The sequence below is a fragment of the Musa acuminata genome, chromosome BXJ2-7, assembly GCF_036884655.1.
Source record: "Musa acuminata AAA Group cultivar baxijiao chromosome BXJ2-7, Cavendish_Baxijiao_AAA, whole genome shotgun sequence".
Classification (NCBI taxonomy): Eukaryota; Viridiplantae; Streptophyta; class Magnoliopsida; order Zingiberales; family Musaceae; genus Musa; species Musa acuminata.
In genome coordinates, this window is record NC_088344.1 from 31,844,456 (window position 1) to 31,866,378 (window position 21,923).

General features: G+C 36.0%; 3 protein-coding genes across 3 annotated transcripts; 2 read left to right on the plus strand and 1 right to left on the minus strand.

Moving 5' to 3' along the window:
• The first annotated feature begins 306 nt into the window (after positions 1-306).
• On the plus strand, positions 307-5,113 carry LOC135617595 (uncharacterized). Its single transcript, XM_065117984.1, has 7 exons — positions 307-532; positions 658-778; positions 1,704-1,852; positions 3,170-3,277; positions 3,403-3,522; positions 4,351-4,524; positions 4,673-5,113. The coding sequence occupies exons 1-7, from the start codon at positions 425-427 to the stop codon at positions 4,772-4,774; spliced, it is 882 nt and encodes a 293-aa protein (XP_064974056.1). The 5' UTR covers positions 307-424; the 3' UTR covers positions 4,775-5,113.
• A 4,087-nt stretch (positions 5,114-9,200) lies between these two features.
• LOC135616209 (transcription factor MYB36-like) lies at positions 9,201-10,867 on the minus strand. The gene is made up of 3 exons (XM_065115402.1): positions 10,682-10,867; positions 10,121-10,250; positions 9,201-10,007 (listed from the first exon to the last, which is right to left on the minus strand). Exons 1-3 carry the CDS (start codon positions 10,815-10,817, stop codon positions 9,248-9,250), a joined length of 1,026 nt encoding a protein of 341 aa, XP_064971474.1. The 5' UTR covers positions 10,818-10,867; the 3' UTR covers positions 9,201-9,247.
• A 5,562-nt stretch (positions 10,868-16,429) lies between these two features.
• On the plus strand, positions 16,430-19,000 carry LOC135617596 (pentatricopeptide repeat-containing protein At2g35030, mitochondrial-like). Its single transcript, XM_065117985.1, has one exon. The coding sequence runs from the start codon at positions 16,471-16,473 to the stop codon at positions 18,430-18,432; it is 1,962 nt and encodes a 653-aa protein (XP_064974057.1). The 5' UTR covers positions 16,430-16,470; the 3' UTR covers positions 18,433-19,000.
• Positions 19,001-21,923: the final 2,923 nt, after the last annotated feature.

Consider the following 21,923-nt stretch of genomic DNA (forward strand, 5'->3'; position numbering starts at 1 on the left):
TCAGCATCTCCATCTATCATTTTCATCAATCATGTTCTTCATAAAAAAAAAAAAAAAAAGAAAAATCAAAGATTTGTTTTTGCGATCGAATTGGTTCCACAATCGGATTTGGGTCCATAATCTCCCGTTGGTGCAACCCGTCCGAACCGTTCAATAATTTTCGGAGTCACTTCCTGCGGCCCGTACCCGCTTATAAGGATCCGACTCCTGCAGCATCGTTGCGGTTTCGAACCCGGGTTATTTTGAACGAGTTTGGTGATCCGAAACCCGCTAACGACCATCTTCGGGCCCTAATTTTGACACCAAAACGGCGAGCGCCCGCACAGGGGTCTCCGCACGGCCGCCTTCCTCCGAGCTCGGCAGTGGCGAAGCGGAGCCGCCGAGGCTCTATCCTTCGATCGAGGACGAGAGTGGAGCAGACAGAATGTGGAATTTGGCCCGTGTGGCGTGGAATCTGCGGCAGTCTCGGAGACTGTCCTTTGCGATTCCGCCTTCCATCTCTGCCACTCAAATCGATCCGTCGTTCTTTAAGGTTCTTCTTTGTCTTTCTCTGTTGCATCGATTCGTGACGGTTTTTGTTTAGGATTTTACTTGTAAGGTTTAAGGCTGAGATGATCATGCATTGTGTTTATGGAATGAATGTGTGTTCTTTTGCAGCGGGGTTTGCCTTTCACCACATGTAAAGGTTTTTCCACCCTCGAGACTCAAGAAAGTGGAGGCCTGATTCCGTCGGAGTTACTAACAAAGAAGAGTGTTCTTAGGCCAGATCGTGATATAGGTAACATCTTTTTTCCCTTGTTGTGGTGGTGTCGTGCTTTGGTACTTATATTGCTGCATTATCGTACTTTACATTTGTTGTGATACTTTAGCATATCATTGCAATTGCCAAAAGAATCCATTTTCTTCAATTCTGATAATCCTGCATGCGTAGCAGTTATCATCAAGGATATCAGTTTTTAGTGTTGTCAATGAAACCAGTTGCATTTGATCGTACATCTGATGACTTAGAATTAGACTTATCAATAAATTTTATATGCCAAAACCATACATCTTCATCGGATACTTGAAATATCTAATAAATGGGGTATAAGCCACAGGGTAAGTTAGAGAAATATTCTATTGCTGATATTAAATACGATAACTTATGGGGAGAAGAGGAGAGTAGAGGGACCTCTGTTTGTTTTGATGTGAGGAGATTAGAGAAATGAAATGCAATGTTTTGTCTCGTTTAGTTTGGCGTGAATCAAGTGTATATAAGGAAGAATTTATTTCAAAGGATACATCATCTGCCCAATTTCATTCTCTTGTCCCTAGTTATCTCCACCTAAATAGGTCAAAGTACTTTGATAAGTCGGATTTCTCATGAAGCAAGTTATATTGTATTGTGTAGCTATATCATTGATTTTGGTGAAAAAGTCTCTTCAGTTTAGACATGTTCTACAGTTATTGCTCGTCTATTATAATCAATAAAAAGAGTCACTTGTATTCAGCATCATCAATAATCATTTACATGTATTTAGCATCATCAATAATCATTTAACTGTTGTATCTTCCTTTGGGATCTCAACTGTCATTTTTTTTAGCCACCTGTTAGCAGTAATTTTCATAGTCTTTTGACCTAAATGCGCTTAGTTTCGGATGGAGGTTTCTTCTCCTTATTTTTCTGTTTTACATCTCCTGTGAAATATGAATTTGTACTGTAGGGCAATATGCAGACTTAGTTACTAGAGTGACAAATTTTCATGGTGAGGATAAGGGCTTCATGGTTTTGGCTGGTGATGTTTTCGATGTGCCTATTAGGAAGGATATTATCCACCGTGTTGTAAGGTGGCAGCTTGCTAAACGACAACAGGTAATCTGCAGCATTCAAATTTTTAAATCAGCTGCACATTACATTCCTGATTGGTCTTGATACCGGTGCTTGTATATAAGCTTAGTAATACTCATTTTAATACTTGATTATCGTGGATCTAATCTGTCATCTGAAAATATTTTTCTTTGTAAGTAGAACTACTAACATTATTGACCAATGATGTAAATTTTATATTTAGATTCTCCGCTAATAGGTGGATGATCTTATTTGGCATGCAAAAGATATTTCATAATTATCATACAATTCAATGTTGTATCATGATAAAAGGACAATGTGGGCTGTCACTTTACAATTGACTTTAGAGATCTGCACTGTTTGTTCCTTGTCATACTGGATCCACTGGTTATAACATGCCCTTAGTTCTAGTTGCTTTTGTTTCAAGATAGAAACAACCACCTCTAAAGGGGAGCTACTCTTTTTCAAGGGAGATTAGTGCCTCAAGAAGAGCAAGAGTGGCAGAGAGAAGAGAAAGAATGTCAGGGAGGAAAATGATAAGATCTCTTAATGCTATAACTGAAATAATGAAGTCTCAATTATGTCCAAGATGCTTATAATACTCTTTATCTCTTATGTTGTTTTTTTACTATACTAACGATATATGGAAAAGGCAGCAAAATATCCTTAAAATACTTGTTCCTCTTATTTTTCTTTTCACAAATTTCCCAAGTGCATTTCCTATAATTGTTGGTATGTTTGGGGCATGATTTGTTACCCAAAAGGGCTTTCAGCACCTTTGTCCTGAGTCAGATAGGCATATGATAGCTCCTATCTTGATTAGGACACTTGCTCCCTCAGCTTTCCATTGGACATTGAAGCTTGTTTTCTTCCATGGCTTCAAGTTTATACTTGGCATTTTTTTTGTTAGATTAAAACAACAATAGATAGGATTTCAAAGCTGGTTTGGGTGTGTTTAAACATCAGAAACATGCTGGAGTTCCATGGAAGCTTGGGTTCCATCATAGCTTACCATAAGAAACGCCCAAGCTTATCAGTCAAACTTCTGAATAAGCTTTTAGGGGTTATGGATGGGTCACACCAAGGTGAATTGGCTTCTTTCTGATACCTTGGCCCCACCAAATGGCTTCAGATATGTCTCTGTTTATTTGCATGTGGATGTATACTTTTTGTGGATGACTGAAATGAATCATGCACATCATCTGTATGAAGATTTGCAGCATGACTTGTATCATCAAAACTGAGATAATTATTCTCGGTTACATCTTACGTTCTCATTTTTGGTACTAACTTATTCAACCATTTGTTTCTTCACATCACTGCATATAATGTGTTTCACAGGGTACACATTCGACAAAGACTATCAGTGAAGTAAGTGGGACTGGTAGGAAACCATACAGGCAAAAAGGAACTGGAAGAGCTAGGCATGGGACTTTGCGTGGACCTCAGGTTATTTAAACTTTTCTTTTAGGAGAAAATTTTAGCATACCACTGTATGTGGCATGATTTAGAATTGTCTGGTTTTTTTGTTTCTCTAAGAGCAATGTTTTACCTAACCAAGTGCACATTAACAGTTTAGGCATGGTGCCATCATGCATGGGCCTAAGCCACGAAGTCATGCAATTAAGCTGCAAAAGAAGGTTCGGCGCTTGGGATTGAAAATTGCATTGTCGGCTCGAACAGCTGAAGGCAAGGTAAGTCGTTTCTTAATGATCTATCCATCTTTCCTTTACCTTTTGACCTTATTCTGATGGTTATGTTATTTCTTTTCTTTTCCTTGAATTTCTTGCTTTTTCTGTGTTGTGTGAGATAAAAGGTCTCAAAGATCTAACCTCTTCGGGAATTGAAATTACCTGCTGACAGGACTGACATCTTTTGTGAAAGAGAATTTGTGAAGATGTGAAATTAGAAAATCTCATTATTTTTAATCTATCAGGACCATGTGGTATGAGACAAAGGTTTCGATGATCTAACCTCTTCTGGAATTGTTAATTATCTAGCTAACAGGACTGACATCTTTTGTGAAAGTGAATACATGAAGATGTGGAATTAAAAAATCCCATCATTTTTATTAATCAGGACTCGGATGTGGGAATTATAGTCATCATTAAGCTGGTTTACTATTCGAGTTGTCGTTGGCAGTAACTTCTAAATAGGTTAAAGCTTTTCATATAAAAGCTTTCCTGCATTATACTTGCCCATAGATTGAACTTGTTAAAAGCAGATGAATCATAAGAAGGATATCAACAAATATGGCAGCAAATATATTGTTTATTATTGTTATTATTATTATTATTATTATTTCCTTTAGATTATTGATTTGAAATACCTATATTTTATCTACAGAAATATTGAAGTTAGATTTACCAGTATAATTTAGAAGATTTAATGCAGTGTATTTTAAAATGAGTATTTTAACTAACATGCATCAATATTAAGTAATGTACCTTGAGCTTTCTTGTTGTTATGTCTGTTCCCTATATTTTGCTACAAGGAACTATTCTATTGATAATACTCCACAGCTTATAGTTTTCGAGGACTTGGCATTACCTAGCCACAAGACAAAGAATATTGTCAATTATGTTGCCCAGATGGAAAACACGAAGAAGGTTTTGTTGGTGGATGGTGGTCCTATAGATGACAAGCTGAAGTTGGCGACAAGAAACCTGCATTATGTGAATGTACTGCCTTCAATTGTAAGTGATGATTTAATTTCTTCTCTCTAGCATCTGGGTTAAAATGAGTGGACAGTGTTGCAATCATGAGTAACTGCACAACTTGTGCAATGTAGTTTGTTTTTATATGTTTGTCTAAACATTTTGTATCTATTTCATGGTTATTCAGGGACTGAATGTCTATAGCATCTTGTTGCATGACATGCTCGTGATGACTCAAGATGCTGTTAGCAGGATCGTTGAGCGGATGCATACGCCCATTAACCGCTGATGCAATACCAATTAGAGAAGGAACTTCATGTACCTTACCATTGCAGGAATTTTATGGATGAAATAAACCATGGCTGACAGGGCGTCAGTTAAATTGTTCTTAAATTTTTTACTTTCAACTTGCCTAGTCTGCTGTACTGTCACCATCCACATTGTCAAGCTGGCTTAGCAAAAGGAACTTGACCTGCCATATGTGTGTGCTAGGTTAGCTTGAGACTTCCGAGATGGGTTTAAGCTTGTTGTAGATGCCTAATGGTTGGTAGATAAGAAGTGATTTACTTTGTAAACTGCTGCTGTTATTTCCACATTATTGATGTAGAATGAGGGTATTTTTTTGGTATGTTAGTGATGAGTTAACTCTGCTATGATTGATTACACTGATTGAAACATGGTAGCAACCTCCTCACATAGATTATTTTCTTATCGTCATGGATGTGAACGATGCGGTGGAATTATTTTCTTATTGACATGAACTTAGCTTTTTAGGGCATGGAATTAATTATCTTTAATGGTGTAGTATTCCAAATTACATGCAGTTGGCATAAATATTTTGATATAAAAAATGATTCTGTATACGTTCGTAATAGGATTAGAAGACATGACAAGTGCTGATGGCTTATTCTATTGGTACTCGACTGACTAGCAGTATTTTGATTGATGAAAAATATTGAATGTCTCGAGGCCAATTGATATGCAATCACTGACACATCAAATATAGTTAATTATATATTATCCTATGTAATTAGTTATTTTTAGTATCTTAATTTTTATATTTTTAAAAATTATATAAAGATCTCAATACTTATGAAGGTGAAATATTTAAGTAAGGTGAAACATTTAACATATCGCACGTGTTCAGTAATAAATTGAAGTGTAGTAGAGCTAACATATGCTCAATAGTAAATTCTAGAGCTAACATATGCTGAATTTACTATTAAGCATATGTTAGCTTAATAGTAAATTCTATCAATGTGACGACGATACGAGGAAAAATAAAACTAAATATCTTATTTTTATAAAATTAAATATTTTATTTTCACAATGTATCGAGAGACATATGTATTTTATTTTTATAAAATTAAATATTTTACTTTCACAATGTATCGAGAGACATATGTCATCATTAATTACAATCAGATGGTTGAGATGAGGAAATAAATAAACATTGACATGTAATCACTAACACATCAAATATAGTTATATATATATATATATATATATATATATATATATATATATATATATATATATATATAATCTTATGTAATTAGTTATCTTTAATATCCTAATCTCTATACCTTTAAACATTACATAAGAATCTTAAGTAGAGAGTGAAACAATTAACATCGTTTCTCCTAAGGTTATTAGCTCTGTCGATAGAAATATCATATATTCTTAGTGATAGCTTTGTCGATAGAAATATCATATATTCTTAGTGATAAACTGAAGTGCAGTAGAATCAACATGTGCTCAATAGTAAATCCTATGATATTTGTGTCAGTATAGTCAATGACATGAGGAGAAACAAAATTAAATATTTCACTTTCACAAATATAGATATCCTAATTTAATTTTTAAAAATATAAAAATCGAGTTGATAGAGATAATTAGTTATAGAAAATAGTCTATAACTAGCCTGATCAAACATTATGATGCTAATACCGTTTGTCGTAACAAAAGCATTTCTTACATCGGCAATGATAGCATTCCAAAACTTGCCTGACTTTATGACACGTTTACAATCCGATGGGGTATGACATCTCCAAAGCACCTTGTGGATTTGGTCACACCATCTCATAAGCCATATCAACTTAAAACTGAGGACATAAATGTGCATTCATCCCAATATGTTAGCCACCTTGTGCATTCCATTCGATAATTATTTTATAGATTAACTCTATACTTTATTTCGATCATGATCAGGGATGATCAAATAAAAATTGAGTTTGACTCTAATTCGTCTCGACCAAAGTTTGAGTCGAACTCCAGTCTTCGATCCCAATCTGATGAAGCCAGCTCAAGCTTAAACTCGAACTCAAAGGGTCCAATCCCAAGCTCCAAAGCTAGATTCGGGCAGCTCAAAGTTGTAGCTAGACTCAATTCGAGGTAGCCAATTGAGGAAGCACAAGATAAATCAATCATACACATTGCACACTTTCGATGTGGGATTAATGGTATGTTATAAATAATATAATAGAATCTTAAAAAAAAAAGTTTTATGATAAATATTAATAAAATTTAAAATTAAAAATAAGTCACTTGATATGATTTTTGCTAAACAATATTGTGTATTTAGAAAAGAAAGCATTGGATTTATAAATAGTAGCACATATTGAAAGCCAACCAAATTTATAAAATGGCCTACACTACGTAATTTTCCTAAAGTTAAATATAAATTTTGTAAAAAGTTTGGCTACTAGCTACTTGCACATGCTCTCTTAAAAAAATAGTTATATTAAATTAGTTTCCGTTTTTAAAGGAACGGATTTAACGCTAAAATGTATATGTACGAAAGACCCAAAGTTAAATAAGTATCTAAAATAAACTATCTTTCTTGTAGGTTTATCTTCAAAAATAATAAGCAAAAGAAAATATTTTTATAGCAGATGCTCAAAATATATGATCGAAGATTCTATAAACTTCTCACAGCTCACGGTTGAGATGAAGGATATGTTACTTTTAGAAATAACAATAAAAAAATAATGATTGGTATTAAAAATATTAGTAATAAAATAAATTTCTTCATTGAAGATGTGCTTTTCATATATTGTTTGAAACAAACTTAATAAGCATTAATCAACTTTTTGATAAGGGATCTAGTATTAAATTTAAATCTCATGCTTATATCATAAAAATACTAAGTATAAATCAGTGATAACTTTAAGAAGTGATAATATTTATACTATTGATGTTGATGATTTTCATAATGTAACTTATTTTTTAATTTTGAATGATAATGCATGAATTTTATATATGAGATTAGGACATACTAGTATGAAATTAATTTCATAAATTAGAACTAAAAAACTTATAAGAGTAATGCCTAAAATTAAATTTGTTAAAGATAAAATTTTTGATACACATTAATTAGAAAAATATATAAAAGGTAGCTTCAAACCCAAAAATTAAGTAAGCACATCTAGGCTATTACAAATAATTTATATGGATTTATTTAGATCTATTGATATTACAAATCTAAGAGGTAGTAAATATACATTTGTGATTGTTGATGACTATAGTAGATATACATAAACATATTTCTAGACACATAAAAATGAGTACATCAAATATTTTAACAAGTTGTATCAATAAGTTCAAACTAAAAAAGTTTTGATGATTTCTTCTATTTGTAGTGACCAGGTGATGAATTTAAAAATCTTAATTTTTAAAAATTTTATGATATGAATAGGTATGATCATACTTTCTCCACTCAAAAAAATCCATAACAAAATAAAGTTGCTAAGAGAAAGAATAAAAGCTTATAAGAGATGATAATGATCATGCTTAATAAATATAACCTACATAAATACTTTTGGGGTAAGGTCGTTAATATAATATGCTATGTCATGAACTAGGTTCTTATAAGACCTTATCTATCTAAAACATTTTATGAATTATGAAACAATAAAATACTCAACATCTCATATTTAAAAGTTTTGGTTGTAAATATTTTATTTTAAATGATAATAATGTCTTAGAAAAATTTGATGTAAAATTCGATGAAAATATTTTTCTTAGATATTCGTTTATCTCTAAAGCTTATTGAGTTTTTAATAAGGGATATTTTTGATGAAGAATCTATTCATGTTATTTTCTATAAATATTTCGAAATTAAAAAAAATAATTTTTATAATAATTTTAAATTTGAATGAAGATTCAATACTCCAAAGTAACTCGAATGCATCTACTTTCAAACAAAAACTTATTTAAGGAATGAAAGTATATAGATGTATATACTAAGGAACTAATTATTGGAGATATATCAAAAGGTATTTAAACTGATTCTTCATTAAAAAAAATATTTTATAAATATGATCTTTTTATCTTAAATTGAGCTTGATACTCTTAAAGATAACTTTCGACAATACATAAAAAGCTAAATCAATTTAAAAAAAATTAAAGTTTAGATGCTTGTTCTTAAACCTAGTGATTGTTTTGTGATTGATACTAAATGAATTTTTAGGAATAAGTAAGATGGATAATGTGTTATGGTTTGAAATAAGGCTATATGAGTGGCTAAAAATTTGACTAGACTTGAAGCTATAAGGATACTTTTTGTCTATTCATGTCTTAAAAATTTTAAATTATTTCAAATAAAGGTCAAAAATATTTTTCTTAATAATAATTATCGTTGGAAGGCCATTACAGTATCATTAACAATAATTTATATTGATAGATCTTTAATACATACATGATCATGTGGAAACACATGTACGTAGCTCTAAAATTACAACAATAACTACACCGACAATCTTTATAGATCTTCGTAGCGTGGTGCATAGTCTGGAATCATTGGATCGGAATGGAGGGCAGAAGCTGAGTCCCAAGGTCCCATCAGCAACTTATCCTCGAAGCCAGTCGTCGTCCACCAATCTGAACTCTCCTTTTCGCCATATATTTCTTTGTAACAGTCTAAGTCTGCAAGCTGTTGATGCTCCTCATCGCCTACACTGGATGTGCTCTTGCAGTAGAGCAAGCTGTGGAGATCGGCTTGACCACCTGCGGCGACACAAGCTTGCATGCTGAGAGTACCCCCACTCGAAGGTGACTGAAACCCTAGTGCTGAGCAGTCCAGTTCTCGTTGCATGTTTGCACCGATCGACTTTGGTGTCTCAGGCTTCATCGGGAAAACAACCTGTTGTGCCGAGTCGATCGCAGTCTCATGGGTGGCAACACTGGCATCCGTCAGCTGGGTTTGGAAAACCCTATCTCCTAGTGGATGGTACTTGGGCCACAGAGCAGGGGGGTTGTAGAACGAGAAGGGAACGTTACAGAGGCCTTGGAGCTGCATCTGGAGTTGCATTCTCTCAAGAGCTGATGCGCTTAGGGCCTGAGAATGCGTGTCATGGTTCGTCCCATCGCCTTCCTCATCAAGAGCTTGTTTAAGGTGGAGGCGGTGCGATCGGGACGATTCTTTTCTCTTGCCGAGTAGCCTCTTCTTCAGCTTTGTGTTCCAGTAATTCTTGATATCGTTATCTGTTCTTCCTGGTAGCTGGGCGGCGATTATTGACCACCTGCAATAATACATGAAGTTGGGGATTAGATTCGATGCAGATAGCATTTGATGGTGTGGAGAAAGACTTTAACCTGGGCATGGAAAAGGAGGAGAGAAAGTTGTATGATTCACCTGCTCCCTATACTTATGTAGAGGCTACAGATGATCTGGTCTTCTTCTTCTGTAAAACCACCATGTTTGATGTTTGGCCTTAGATAATTTAGCCACCTCAGTCTGCAGCTTTTGCCACACCTCTTCAATCCTGCAAACAATCACCAAACTTCATATAGATAAACACTTGTCTGGATGGAAAAAAATGGGTTCTAGCTAAGTTTATTCTCATAATTTCCTGTGATGTTTCTTGAGATCAGAAAAGAAAGAGAATAGAACCCTAAATTAGAACACGAACTCTCATAATCTTATTGATGATTAGAAGATCTATCTCCATCTCCATGTGATCACAACTTTGATCATCTCTTGGTTGAACAGTTGTCTTGCAACTCTCTTCTGCCAATTTAGGATGAGTTATCTTCTAATTCCAAGAAAACAATATTATTTATCTGTTAGCTGGGATTAACAACTCTCTTCGGACGGATCAATATATCTGTTGGTCATGATGGATCTTTTCTTAGAGAAGTACATTCATCAAAAGCCAAAGACAAAGCTGACAAAGGTTTGGAAGTAATCACTAACCAATCTTGTGAGGCAGTGCAATCCAATTTCCACCAGTTCCATGCTCTTCAATGTAAGCCTTAAGCTCAGCATCCTCCTCAGCAGACCATGGCCCCTTCTTCACGTTAGCCTTGTCACAACATGGAGCTCTACCCATCTCTCTCTCTCTCTCTCTCTCAGAGCCTGACAGCCTAAAGGGAATTTGATGTCAGCCTTTGGTGGAGAATAACCAAAGAAGGTGAGGCCAAGCTATATAGGAAGAGACTTGGAGAGAGGTAGTAGATGTGATGTGATGCTTGCTGCATACGACAAAGCTGCTGGTAAAACTGATTAGGGTTTGTTTTAATTAGTCACTGCTCCCTGTCACCTTTACAATATTAAAACCTTAAGATTCTAAATCTCATGAGATTTGCAAAGTCCACAGGGATATGCTTTCAGAGACAACTGCGTGCACTAATTATAATAATTGGAGAGCTACATTATAATCTACAATAGCCAAGAATAGTATCATAGTGCTGAACTGAAGATATTATATAGATAATCCATTGTATTTCTTTCCTTAAAACTGTCTTAATTAAGCTACTAGTTTATAATAAGATTAGGGACAAGTGCATTATTGACCTCATTCTTCATGCATTACATCTACAGAACAAATCCACTGTTATCTGCATTCATCATGCTTTCAGATGACTGGCATCTTTGAGATCTGTGCTTGGGCTTGGAGCCTATGGAACTAAGTATTCTACACTTACTTTTCTACAGAAGTAATGGAGAAGACTATACTCCTCTTCTACCAACTACCAAACATCAAATGAATGTAGGCATTCTCAGCAAATCTACGGAAACTCGACATCAAATTTTCATAAGAAACATAACCCATTTGATGTAGCAAATCTTTTCAGTGAGATATAATTGATCAATCATATCAAATCACATTAGGCATGGAGACATGGTAACAGAAAAGCTGAATGTCTAAAGCTCCATGACCTTCATCTGAAGAACTCCATTATTAAAAGCTCCTTTAACTAGAACAAAGAGCATTCATCATGCATAGGACAATTACACTATTACAAGGTATACTAAGCTCACTTCTACATGGATTAATTACTCTAGAATTGTTGAATCATATGGATATTCTTGGAAGACTAAGACCTGAAAGATGGATGGAGAATATGCTGAGGGGCTGGCTAAGCTTATATGCTCTATCCACAACCCCACTCTACTTTTTTTTTATCAACTAATCTAATAGAATTAACAAGAAATTTTCCTAACTCTTGATGAAACCCAACAACCCTATTACAACAAACATCATGATTAACCAGTAATCCAACCATCCTATGACCCATTTATATCTCGACCACTTTAAAGTCTATCATATATACTTTTAAGCAATAGGGGTTCTTGCATAGATGTCCTTGCAAAGTTTACTTCTCATCATGTTTAACATTAGTTTATTTAAGTGAAAGAACTGTTTTAAAACATCAAATATTGGTACCAATTATATTGTTTCTAATGTTATAATGAGTCCTTACAAGGGATATACACATGCTAAATTCAAACTTTTAGATGAACAAAAATAATTGATATTGTAAGGATCCAAATTGCAGTAAAGAACAAAGGGACCTAAGTCTACTCAGGTAACATATGCCTGCTCTTTCTTGGACATGTGGATGGGAACCTCTCACTGATTTGAACTTGTGATTGATAAAGCTTCTCCATAAACAACACTTGTTAGAATAAACCTTTTGCATTTGACCTTGGTGTTGAGGCACTTCCACCTTTTAAAAGATAGGTGTAGAACAGCCGGAAAGGCGGCCCTCATTGCCGCAATGATAGAATTAATTACAAAAAGCATGAAGACCTAGAAATAAGTAAACAAAGGAAAGGGAAAAGATGTAGGTGATCTTTCCCTTGTCCTTGCCTAGGACTTGGAATCTCATGGGGAGTATCATGGCATCAGCAACAAGACTTGTCTTAGTCTAAGGAGATAAGCACAAGGATTATATTATAGTGAGGAGGGAAATGGGAAAGGGGTAAGCATTTGGGAATCAATTGTTATTTTGATGAACGTAATTGGATTTTAGCATCCGGAATGTTGATGGTTTTGAATTTTTTTTCCAACTAAGATACAAGAAAGATACCTCCACCATTATACCTATATACAAGAGCTGAGACTTGTTGTGCTTGCAGATTTTAGAGTATATCTTAATACTAGTTACAAGTTATTGGTTGATATTCTAAACTGAAAGTCATAAGTATATTGTATTACATGTCATTTTATAGGATCGTATGCATTATCTATAGGATCGTATGCATTAGATAATGCATGTATTCGGGGAAAATAATTGTATCATCTATTGGTTGGCTACCTATGCGAGATTCAATAAAGCTTTTTATATTTGGAGAGATTTTTATCCTCTGGATCTAGATTTTTATGTTTGCTCCAATGCGAATGATTTCGTCCCTCTTCATAGCCATTAGTAAGGGTTAATCTTGAATTTTGAGCTCTTGTTAAGAAAGAAAGATAGAGAATTTTGAGCTAACACTTCAGATGCATGGTATTCATAAAAAATAAGTGATATTATTCATGAAAAATAAAAGATGACTATGATCTCATGGTATGATACTATTCAAAAGAAAATGATGTATTCTCTTTGTTTCGAGTGAGAAGCTATAAAAAAATAATTTAATCGAGTGAAATTTATTTGATTTAAAATTGAAAAAAATTCATTTGTTGAAGAAGTCTTATATAGTTTCGAAGAATTCATTTGTTATAAAAGTCTTATTTTCGCCTAAAATTGGTTAATTACATATTATCCCATGTAATTAACTACATTTAATATCTCGGTCTTTATATTTTTAAATGTTACACTGGGATTCCTATATTTATAAAAATGATATATTTAATCTCATTTCTTCTCACGTCATCAACTCTGCTAATAAAAATACTGTACGTGCTCAGTGATAAACCGAAGTGAAGTAACATACTTAGTGATAAATCCTATAGTATTTTCATCAACAAAGTCAACAACATAAGAAGAAATAAGGTTAAATATTTTACTTTCGTAAGTATAGTGATCTCAATATAACTTTTGAAGGTATAGAAATCGAGATGCTAAGGATAACTAATTCTAAAGGATAATTTGTAACTAGCTCACCTAAAACAATGCTAGAAACATATCCATATATATCTAACAAAAGAATTCATTTTATTTGTTATATGGGTATCCAAGTGTAACATAATAATTCAAGTTAAGACTAGCAAAAAGAAAAAAAAAAGAAATACTCATATATGTAACAAAAGTTCGACAGTTGAATTCATTATATATTTAAATACCATAATAATATGATTTGGGTTAACTCTTGTCTTCCTACTTTAGTTGGTAGGAGAATCCAAACTAAGATGCTCAAACAGGCCATTACTTCCCTTTGAAGCACCGCGTCGATTAGTCAACCACCACGTCACTCATCCACGGCATTCAACTCCAATTTGACCCATCTTTTCCTGCCTCATTTTTATCCTCACCTATTTAGTTGCCAACCTTTTGACCTCGTGGATTCTCTGCAAACAAGCTCTCTTTCATGCTGTCTATGGGGCAGGTGAAGTTGCTAGAGATAAGGCACTTCAAAATCTCACAAGTAGCATCAAAGATGAGCTATTTTATCTCCATTCGTTAGATGGAAATCTCAGATTGAGAGATTGATCAAGAGGTAATGGAACACAATAGCAAAATTTAGCTTCCATGGTGGTCAGATCAGTAACTAAAGAATAGTTGTAAATGATCCTTAATATGGTATCAAAGACACCAACATTTAGCTAAATTGTACTAGCATTGCATTCATCCTTCTGCTACGGAAGAGTCTCTCTTCATCATGTTAGTGATAATTATGAGCCGGAGAATATTACCGAGGAGACCTGTATTCACATTTCCCATTTGAATCTCCTTACTCCTTGCTTGATGATTACTTTCTGATCATGACTTTGAGATAGAATTGTGACTTGCAGAGGCCTTGGAAGTGGATCAAAGAAGAGCCTAATCAACTTCATTTCATGTGCAATTTCCTGTTCACTTTAATGGTGTTCTTTAGCTTTTAATGAAGTATATCCCTTTCAATCACATTCAATTTTCAGATGCTGTTGATGAAAAAAATACATTGGCATAGCAAATGATAAGGATCAAAATTTTGGCCATTAATATGTTTGACTAACACACACAAACTTCACTAAGATAACAAATATGTTGATAGTGTGAGTAGGTGATCAGTTACTTCTTCAATATGTTCTTATCTAAGTCTGGACTCACAAGGAGATCACCTCCTCTTGTATTCAGTGTTATAAAAAGAAAGATTCAAAAGTCAACAAGCTAAAATGCTTGAAGCTCCTGCTTAGCATTATTAACCCAGAACTCTTGGAAGCAAGAAGTAAGCAGACCTGCTACTTCTGTCAGTTCCAGCTCAATGGAGTAGAAATCACCTAAACAACCTCTCCATCAATCTTTAAGGCACTCAGGCCATCCCTTGAAGAATGGGTTGCCTTTAGGTCTTGTTGTGAAACCTTTTAGATTTATGCGGAGCTGATTAGTTTAGTTCAGCTTGAGTTGTGATGGGGAGTGGTTTCATGGACATGAACTGCTCTCCTTTGTCCTTATCAAATGAGTGTTTAGAAGAGCATACACTGAACTGCTGCTGTCTGTTCCTCCCACAAGAATGATGAGGTCTGAGGGTTTCTGATATAGAATAGCATTCCCGCATGGTCAAAGCCTGACACAATGTGGCAAAAATTAAAAGCGGATATAGGATTGCTTCAGTGATCATTGATGTTTTATTTAAGATATAAAGTAGTATTGAAGAAAGATAAAGTTTTGATCATCATATACCTGAAATGACAAAAGTGGTATACTAGAGAATGAAGAGATGCAGTCAGCAGTAGTGATTTGGAATGTTACATTGCCTTGATTCAGATGATTATGATGGGTATTCTTATCTCAGTAAATCTGTGGCTGTCCTAATTCTGAGTTAATTATAGATTATTTTTTATAATTAATTATTTTTAATATCTTGATTTTTATATTTTTAAAAATTATATTGGAATCTTATGAAAGTAAAATATTTAATCTCGTTTCTTCTCGTATCGTTAATTTTGTTTACGAAAATATAATAGAGTTTATCACTAAGTATGTGCTAACTCTATGGAGCACGTGTGGTATTTTCGTTAAATGTTTTACTTTTGTAAATATATAGATTTAATATAATTTTTAAAAATATAAAAACTGAGATGTTAAAAATAGTTAATTATAGGAGATAATATATAATTAGCTCATTTATATTCTACTAACATGTTAACCCAAAAAATAAATCAAATAAGAAAAAATAAAACACATCAGTTGAAACTCGAAGCCATAATTGCCCGATTAAAAGTTAGGCGACTCATCCATTAGGCCCAAAGAGCCCATGAATTTACCTTTTTGGATATAATAATTAATTTTAAAAAATTATTAAACCTTTCATGGAATAAAATAGATAATTATTAACGAAATAGAAAGAAAAAGAGAAATTTTATTCAACAATAATTTTTGTAAATAGTTATTATATTTATAAAAAAATCTGTGATATATATATATATATATATAACAATTTTAATTTTTAAAAAAATATGAATATTTATTTTATATTTATATGCTAGATTAATGTAAAAAATATTCTTAATGCACAATCTTGGATCAATTTATGCTTCTTTCTTGTGGCACCGTTTTTGGGATGTCGTATATGTTTGCGAACGGCTGCCGCACGAAACTCCTCCATGAAATGAAATGTTCGTGGCGGTGGTTTACCTTCGTATCAGGATACCACGGGTAGCCTTACCATCGCTCTTTTTCTCTTTCCGCGCCCGAAAGCTGATCCCCGTCTCCGCCTTACGCCACATCTCCTCTCATCCTCAGCGACCACCGCCGTGCTCGCGCTCCATTAATGGACCGCCGGGGATCTCCACTTCACGCCCTGACCACAGCGTCGATCCGCGCGTCGCACGAGCCAACTATGGCATCACCCAACTCAGTCGCCAGGGCAAGATGGCGGACGCCCGACAGCTGTTCGACGAAACGCCCCACAAGGACGTCATCTCCTGGACCTCAATGATCTCCGGCTATGTAAGATGCGGTATGCTCCGCGAGGCCCGAGCGCTCTTCGAACGCTCCGACTCGGAGAAGAACGTCGTTACCTGGACCGCTTTGCTCTCTGGCTACATCCGTTCGAGGCATATCAGGGAGGCCGAGGAGCTGTTCGGTCGGATGCCTGAAAAGAATGTCGTATCATGGAACACGATGATCTCTGGGTATGCTGAGAACGGCTTGGTTGATGAGGCCTGTGAGTTGTTCCGACGGATGCCAGAGAGGAATATTGTGTCCTGGAACACAATTGTGACCGCCTTGGCTCAATCTGGTCGGGTTGATGAAGCTTACTGTCTCTTTGAAAGAATACCGCAGAGGGATGTGATATCGTGGACTTCGATGGTCACAGGCTTGTCACAGAATGGGAGGGTCGATGAGGCTCGTGCTGTCTTTGATAGGATGCCAGAGCGAAATGTGGTTTCCTGGAACGCAATGGTTTCGGGTTATGCCCAGAATTCAAGGCTGGAGGAAGCATTGGATCTTTTCGTCAAGATGCCTGAGAGGGATATCATATCCTGGAACATGATGATCACCGGGTTTATACAGAATAGAAATTTGAAGAGGGCTCGAGAGTTGTTCGACAATATGAACGAGAAAAATGTGATCACTTGGACTACAATGATCACAGGATATGTGGAAGATGAGCAGAATGAGGTGGCTTTGAAGATGTTCTTAGAGATGTTAATGGATGGTGTTAACCCAAATCAAGGAACATTTGTCAATGTCTTGGCTGCTGTTAGCAATTTAGCAGCTTTCCTTGAAGGGCAGCAGATTCATCAGATTGTTAGCAAAACCGTCTTCCAGTTTGATACTTTTGTGAGTTCTGCTATAATGAACATGTACTCCAAGTGTGGTGAGATTGGAACAGCTAGGAAAGTGTTTGACTTATCAGACCAGAAGGATTTGGTATCTTGGAACGGAATGATTGCAGCATACGCTCATCATGGGAATGGGCAAGAGGCAATAAGCCTATTTAGAGAGATGCATCAGAACGGATTCAAACCTAATGATGTGACATATGTGGGATTGCTCTCAGCATGTAGTCATTCGGGTTTGTTTGATGAGGGGCTTAATATTTTCAAGTCTATAATGAAGGATCCATCAGTTGAAGTGCGAGAAGACCATTATGCTTGCTTGGTAGACCTTTGTGGCCGAGCTGGCCGACTTCAGGAGGCTGCAAGCTTTATTAAGGGGCTAAAGATTGGCCCTTCAGCAACCTGTGTTTGGGGGGCACTTCTCAGTGGTTCTAATATCCACGGGGACATGCAAATTGGGAACTTAGCAGCCAAGAAGCTCATGGAGGCAGAGCCCAATAATGCTGGGTCTTACATGCTGTTATCAAACATTTATGCTTCAGCTGGTAGATGGAAGGAAGCAGCAAAGATAAGGTTACAGATGAAAGGTAAAGGACTAAAGAAACAACCTGGATGCAGTTGGATTGAGGTGGGCAATAGAGTCCATGTGTTTGTGGTACGTGATAAATCTCACATTGACTCTCAGAGGATTTACACTCTGTTGCATGATCTTCATGACAAAATGAAGAGAACTGGATATGTGCCTGCTACAAATCATTCTCTAGTTGAGGATGAGTTGATGACCATGTAAGTTGTGCTTCCTTTTAGATTGGAGAATAACCATCGGTAAGTGGAGAAGAGGTTGCACTGTGGATCTATTGTGTGGCTCATTAGTATGCGAATGGCCCTTGAAATTAGGTTTCTTTCCTTACTTGAGTGAAGAAGAACCTCATACCAGGTTAATCTCAAGCCAAAAAAGGCTTATCCGTTCACACTTGTTGCTTTGACAACACACTGCAGATTGATTGTATATCATTCTGATGTTGCCTACTGTCAGAAGGTCAAGTGAACGGTAAGAGAAGGATCATGTTCATCTGCTGACTTGTTCTACATCCCTGCTAAAGTTGAGCTTGTGAACAAAGAAAAATGAAGACTGCAACAACATTAGCTCAGTTAACAGGATGATTCTCTTCTGTCCAAAAGAAGATCAATTTCTTTAGAATGTGGCTAAGTGTTAGGAAAAACAGTGTCGTAGGTTCGTGTACCTCATCCAACTCTTTTTGATATCAGAAAAAGTCAAAAGCCACCTATGACTTATTTATGTCCTATGTAGTATCAGCTTTGACTAATCTCAAAATAATAGTTGTGGCATCCATTTCCGAGGGCGGCTGCTGAATCCTCAAAAAAATTGTGGAGTGCTTATATTCAGATATAAGAAACAGCACATATATAATAGATCTACTGGAGAAATGCTAGCCCTTCAGGCATTTGTTTAATGCTGTAATCTTTCAGGGCACACCACCTACATCAATTGACCATAAGTTTAGTGTTCTTTAACTACTATGACAAGGTCAACCATAATTTTGTATAAGGTCTGAAGCCATGTGATTTGCAACAAAAGCTGCTCTCTTTAACTTTCTACTCTATTATTATATCAGCCAAGAGGCACTGCTTCCATGACCTTATTATTGTGTTCATCAAGCGAGAGAGACGATGACAGCAACTTCTATAAGATCCATATATATAGTATGCTCTGATGCAAGTTTCGGGCTTTGAGAAAAGGATAGTTGACTTGGTAGTGCTGCCACCATCCATAGAAGGTCCAGTCGGCATGCAGCCATGAGATGGTCTTTTCTGTGGCTTTCACGTCTCAACTAATTCCAAACAATGACTGATTCACCTCTTGAATGCTTCTTCATTGAGCTTGCTGATGGAAGTCCATGTAGTTTGGCATCAGTCTTTGGATGTCCAAGAAAGAAGAGGTATCAGAACCAGATAAACCTCAGCTTTGGAACAGAAGAGGTAAGCATAGCCTTCTCACCATTTACTTTCTCTTCTGTTATGGCATGATGTTAATCCGTGAGATTGATGGCTTTTCTCATTTTAGAGTTGGGTTCCCATTTGTGATCTGATGGCTTTACTTACGGCAAAACATTGCCTAATGAGGTGGCTGGTGGTTTATAGAGCTAATAATTCCTAGCCTTGCATTTAAGTTTAGAATCCTGTTAGAGGGTTTAGGAATATTATGTAGAAATTATATAGGATTTATTAAAATATATTATTATTTTTATTCCTCTTTTCTTTGTTAGTCAGCTGAGAAGTTTGACAATGCTCAACTGCATTTGGGCACAGGTTCCTAATACTGACATGAAAATAAAGTTCTGAAGAGCCTTGATTTCAGTATATGAACCATTTGTTCTCAAAGCACTTCTGGCTATTTGTTCATCAAACTATAACATAGTGAGTACTCTCATTTCCTAAGTTCTAACATCATCGGAAACGAAGACATCAAGAGTAATTAGATGAAAACATGGAGAATATGAGAAGACTAAAAGTACAAGGTACCATGCATACTTTGAATTTCTTCTCATACATTCCCCCTCTTTATCTACGATATGTTGTGGTGCTATCAGATGCCAAATTCAGAGTCATCAACCTTTATCAAAGTCTCTCCTGGGGCCACCATTGTTGCCACCAGTAAGCCAATGTTCCTGCTCTTCATGCCAGCTTTTAACTCTTGAATCCTCCCACTAACAACATTGTTTCAAATTTTGCAGTGGGAATCATCTAAGGGGGTGCAATGCTCATTGTGATAGCTATTTTGAACATAAAATTTGTCCGGAAGACCAAATTGCAGTCAGTCTCTGCGCAAGAGCATTCAACCAATGACACTGCTACTAGTTCTCATAGCTCTGCCTTGCGAAAGGATTTGAGCATTGAAATGGATACCATCTCTCAATTTGTTGAAAACACTGAGAAAGAGATGCCCATGAGATTTACACCTTGGCATCTGATGCACTTTGCTGACAATTAGACAGAGATACTCGGATCAGGTGGCTTCGGAGTAGTCTACAAAGGTCAGCTTCCCGATGGACAGAAGGTGGCAGTCAAGGTCCTCCATGGATTGACCTTGGACAATAGAGCCGAGGAGCAGTTATGGCAGTTGATTCAATCAGCAGAGCTTGTCATACCAATCTGGTCAGGCTCTATCGGTTCTGCTTTGACAACTTTGTGAAAGCACTAGTTGATGAGTTCATGGAGAATGGGTCGCTTGATCTCTATCTTCTTCATCAGAACAACAAGACCAACTGGGGAAGGCTACGAGAGAATGCAATTGGGATAGCCAAGGGAATCAGACACCTGCATGAGTAGTGCCAGCAGAAGATAGTACACTACGACATCAAGCCCAGTATACTCCTTGATTGGAACCTCACGCCGAAGATTTCTGACTTCGGATTGGAAAGATTGCGACTGCATGAATGCTCATGCAACACTCACAGGAACCAGGGGAAATCCCGGATATGCTGATCCAGAGCTGTGGATGCCATTGCCTATGACTCAGAACTGCTATGTCTACAGCTTTGGGGTGGTTCTGGGAAAGAAGCTTGATGTAAGATGAGGAGAGAGGCTTGAATGAGGAGAACCCAAGGGCGAGATATCTAGGACAATGTACAAAGTAGCGCTGTCGTGTGTTCAGTATCACCCGCAGGCGAGACGTTCCATGAACAGTGTGGTAAGAAAGCTCGAGGAGGAAGAGGAGATCTCCATGTCTTCGGACCCATTTCAGTATCTTCCATCACATCTTTCAAGTCAAGCTCCATGGGTAATTGGTATCCTGGAAAGTTCAACTAGCACAGGAACTGCCACAAGTGATCTGATGCATAGATAATGAAGTTCTCTTCTCATCATTTATTCTGGTATTGTCAGTCAAAATGGTCTCTTTTTGTTTTGTTTTGTTCTTCTTCCTTTGCTTCCATAAAAAGACATCATATGGTGCAAAAGAAATTAGCTGACTTTCCAAGAAACAGCCACTTTGAACTTGTCAAATATTTTTTATAAGGGCCTTAGTCACCACGTTTGACTCAATATAACCAACCTATGGAGAAGGCATGGCATTTATTTTTGTTTTTTGTTTTTAAAACAAACATTCACTATCTATAAATAGATATGAGCCCAAGCATATCCAAAGGATAATAAAGTTAAATTTGATCATCAATTTGACATAGCGAGATTGATCTAACTTTCCCAATTTTTTGGAGTACTACCACATCCAAAAAAACAAAAAAGAGGGAAACGTTGTTG

Coding starts and splice junctions, on each gene's coding strand:
- LOC135617595 (XM_065117984.1), top strand. CDS start 425: ATGTGGAATTTGGCCCGTGTGGCGTGGAATCTGCGGCAGTCTCGGAGA. Junction 3,278..3,402: donor GGACTTTGCGTGGACCTCAG/GTTATTTAAACT, acceptor GCACATTAACAG/TTTAGGCATGGTGCCATCAT. Junction 4,525..4,672: donor TGAATGTACTGCCTTCAATT/GTAAGTGATGAT, acceptor ATGGTTATTCAG/GGACTGAATGTCTATAGCAT.
- LOC135616209 (XM_065115402.1), bottom strand. CDS start 10,817: ATGGGTAGAGCTCCATGTTGTGACAAGGCTAACGTGAAGAAGGGGCCA. Junction 10,251..10,681: donor TGCACTGCCTCACAAGATTG/GTTAGTGATTAC, acceptor GATTGTTTGCAG/GATTGAAGAGGTGTGGCAAA. Junction 10,008..10,120: donor TACATAAGTATAGGGAGCAG/GTGAATCATACA, acceptor GTATTATTGCAG/GTGGTCAATAATCGCCGCCC.
- LOC135617596 (XM_065117985.1), top strand. CDS start 16,471: ATGTTCGTGGCGGTGGTTTACCTTCGTATCAGGATACCACGGGTAGCC.